General features: G+C 38.2%; 1 protein-coding gene across 1 annotated transcript; it reads left to right on the forward strand.

The window, feature by feature from the left end:
- The first annotated feature begins 1352 nt into the window (after nt 1–1352).
- Nucleotides 1353–1622, forward strand: LOC102832953 (non-histone chromosomal protein HMG-17-like). Its single transcript, XM_006872757.1, has one exon. The coding sequence runs from the start codon at nt 1353–1355 to the stop codon at nt 1620–1622; it is 270 nt and encodes an 89-aa protein (XP_006872819.1).
- The last annotated feature ends 96 nt before the right edge of the window (nt 1623–1718 follow it).

Raw genomic sequence — 1718 nt, forward strand, 5'->3', positions numbered from 1 at the left:
TCAAATTCTAACAAGCACATATACACACATAAATGCAGTAACTTTGCTATTCAATCACAATCATTCCTACACATTCAGTACTTCAAAGGTACTCATTTTTTTTCTATCAGAAGAATAATATAAAGCAACACCCATGTCACTCTCCCGAAGCAGTCTCTTTAATACTGCTTGCAGGCTGCCACCTTCCCATCCCAGTCAAATGAGAATTTCTCCCATGTTTATAACATACATATATACATAACACACTACATATACACATATACATACACAACCAAGAAAGAAGTACCATGCATTGTTAATTCACAATCAGTAAGTAGTTCCTTATTTATAATAGCATATTCATTTTAAGTTTGTAGAAAAATTATATTTCACTATCATAGAAAATTTTAAATTGCATGCACATCATATTATCTCCCCTAACTTAGATTATCATCACTTAGATTTAAACTAGAATCTCAATTTCTATAAAAAGTTAAGAATCAGAAGCATGATGAATCATCCTGGTGTAAGTAGGAAACTGAGGAGTCAAAAGAAGTGAATAAATTAGAAGATAGGGGGTTTCCAGCCTTCCTTTGTACACTGATAATCTTATTTGGATATGAAAAGGTTATTTAAGACATGAGGTGCAAACTGCTATTACCTTGATGGGACAGGCCAGTATCTGCATGCTTGGTAGAGGAACTGTTATTTACTCAAATAACAGTTTATTTATCCCTGGAAATAAGTAAGTCATAAGAGATTGAGAAAGACCACAGGACACTGAACCCAAAGAGATCCCAGGGACTTAGTTTTCCCAGTATAGCAATTAATTTCCAGTCTGCTCCCGTAAAAGATTTACAGCCTCGGAAACCCTATGCAGGGTTGCTATGAGTCGGAATCAACTCCACGGCACATAACAACAACAACATCATAGTATACAAAGGTAAGCTATCCCAGAAGGTCATTCAAGAGGAGCTCTTTCTACCTATCTGATCCTTCAACCCTGTTAAGATCTAGGAAAAATTATACAACTTCCATTTTATATACTCGTAAAGTTGAGTTGTTTTCTCTTTTCTACCATAAAAGAAGGAATCCCAGTGTGGTGCTGGGATAAAGCACTGGACCTCAAGGTTGATTTGAACCACAAGAATGGCAGTTCAAACTCACCAACCACTTCTTGGAAACCCTATACAGGGTTGCAATGAATCAGAACTGACTTGACAGCACTTAGCAAAAACAACAATAAGAGAATCTCAATTTTTATGAGCATCTATTAATTTTCTCAAAAATAAATTACCTTGAGCAGTGTGAAGAAGAGGCGAGAACAACCCCCGATTGACCAAAGCCATAGCCGCATCCCTGCGTTCAGCGCCATGCCCAAGAGTAAGGCTGAAGGGAGTGCTAAGGGAGATAAAGCCAAGGTGAAGGATGAACCTCAGAGGAGATCCGCAAGGTTATCTGCTAAACCTACTCCTCCAAAACCAGAGCCTAAGCCTAAAAAGGCCCCTGCAAAGAAGGGAGAGAAGGTACCCAAGGAAAAGGGGAAAGCTGATGCTGGCAAGGATAGAAATAACCCTGCAGAAAATGGAGATGCCAAAACAGACCAGGCACAGAAAGCTGAAGGTGCTGGGGATGCCAAGTGAAGTGTGTGCATTTCTGATAACTGTGTACTTCTGATGACTGTACAGTTTGAAATACAATTTTTTATCAAGTTTTATAAAAATGCAGAATTTTGTTTT

The sequence above is a fragment of the Chrysochloris asiatica genome, unplaced genomic scaffold, assembly GCF_000296735.1.
Source record: "Chrysochloris asiatica unplaced genomic scaffold, ChrAsi1.0 scaffold00213, whole genome shotgun sequence".
NCBI classification, from domain to species: Eukaryota; Metazoa; Chordata; class Mammalia; order Afrosoricida; family Chrysochloridae; genus Chrysochloris; species Chrysochloris asiatica.